The sequence below is a fragment of the Aplysia californica genome, unplaced genomic scaffold (genome assembly GCF_000002075.1).
Source record: "Aplysia californica isolate F4 #8 unplaced genomic scaffold, AplCal3.0 scaffold01599, whole genome shotgun sequence".
Lineage (NCBI taxonomy): Eukaryota > Metazoa > Mollusca > Gastropoda > Aplysiida > Aplysiidae > Aplysia > Aplysia californica.
In genome coordinates, this window is record NW_004798869.1 from 3,562 (window position 1) to 4,899 (window position 1,338).

The 1,338-nt window shown below is 39.3% G+C and overlaps 1 protein-coding gene across 1 annotated transcript in view; it reads right to left on the reverse strand.

Annotated features, from left to right (window-relative positions):
- Positions 1–9: 9 nt before the first annotated feature.
- The window catches only part of LOC101845214, a gene marked incomplete at its 5' end in the record, with an annotated part of 33,865 nt that continues 32,536 nt past the window's right edge, over positions 10–1,338 (reverse strand). Inside the window, 1 exon segment of the mRNA XM_005113079.3 lies at positions 10–382. Within this exon segment, the coding sequence (XP_005113136.2) occupies positions 276–382 (107 nt within the window).

The following is a 1,338-nucleotide window of genomic DNA, read 5'->3' on the forward strand; positions in this document are numbered from 1 at the left end:
CCACTTTCCTGCCTCCAAAAACAACAACCAAAACAAAACAAATCAAAAAGATAAAAAAAAAACAACAACAACTAAGAAACTGTAAACGTGTTCAGTTTCTTTCATCGAGGACTTTGTTCTTCAATGCTAACACAAGCCAGCCCTTGATCAACAGGATAACGCTATCATTTACATGTACTAAACTAGTTTGCCTCTTGCTTCGACCGTGGCAAAAAATGGAGAGCTCTAAGCCGTCGAAGCACGAAAAAAATGGAACATTTTAAATCCCTTCAGTGCTATCCAAAAACAGCGATGAAGACCAGCAGGTTTGCCACAGCCAGGAGAGAGTGGAAGACATGTACTGAGCTGGCTCCGTCACCAGGGTTTTTCTTGGCTGGAACAGCTGGAAAAAGAGAGAAACATTCAGAAATTAGTGTTGGGCGACTAGGTTCCTGGTTATTGAAAGCTCTGAGTCGGAAGAATTGACTCCGAACCCAATTACTTACTTTCTAATAACGTGATTTCTTCCGGTGGTTACCTTTTTGGTTGGGAACATCGTCAGGATTTAGGATAACCTTGATCTCGTTACACTACGAAGGATCACCTTTTTTTTTTCCAAAATAATTTCTAAAAAAAAAGAACATTTTAATGATTGAATGAACTGGTAACGTTGGTTTACGTAACAAGGCGTCGGAACTTTTCTTCCATAGCATTAATTGTGGGAATCGGTTCCGGAAAAGATTGTTCCCCCAGCTCTACAGGAAATAAGATAAACATTTAGAAATAACATCTTTCTTTAGCTATGCATAAGATTTCTAAACGGTTAATAACATCAAAAGTTTGTACACCACCTACCAATCTTCAGCACAAGAAAACAGCATCAAAACAAACATAATATTCACATACCGAAGGAAAAGACCAACAACTACCCCCCCCCCTAAAAAAACAAAAAACCAACAACAAACAAAACAACAACAAAGAAACAAAAATAAACAAACCCAAAGCAAAACAAACAAACAAACAAACAAAAAACCACAAGGAGAATTCTCCTTCCTTCTACAGATCCATTCACAGTTGCAATGCTTGTAATGGCTATACATGAACCTAAACGGTTTACGCCCCAATCGACACATTTTGGATGAAAAACAAACACACATGCCCTTACACACGGGATAATACTCTCCTCCACCCCCTCTCTCTCTCTCTCTCTCTCACTCACACACACACACACACACACACACACGCACACACACAAACACACACACTCACACATATATACACACACATACACACACAAGCAAACACGAATACACAAACACACCTTAACACTCAAACAATTACGCACGGACTCACACACAA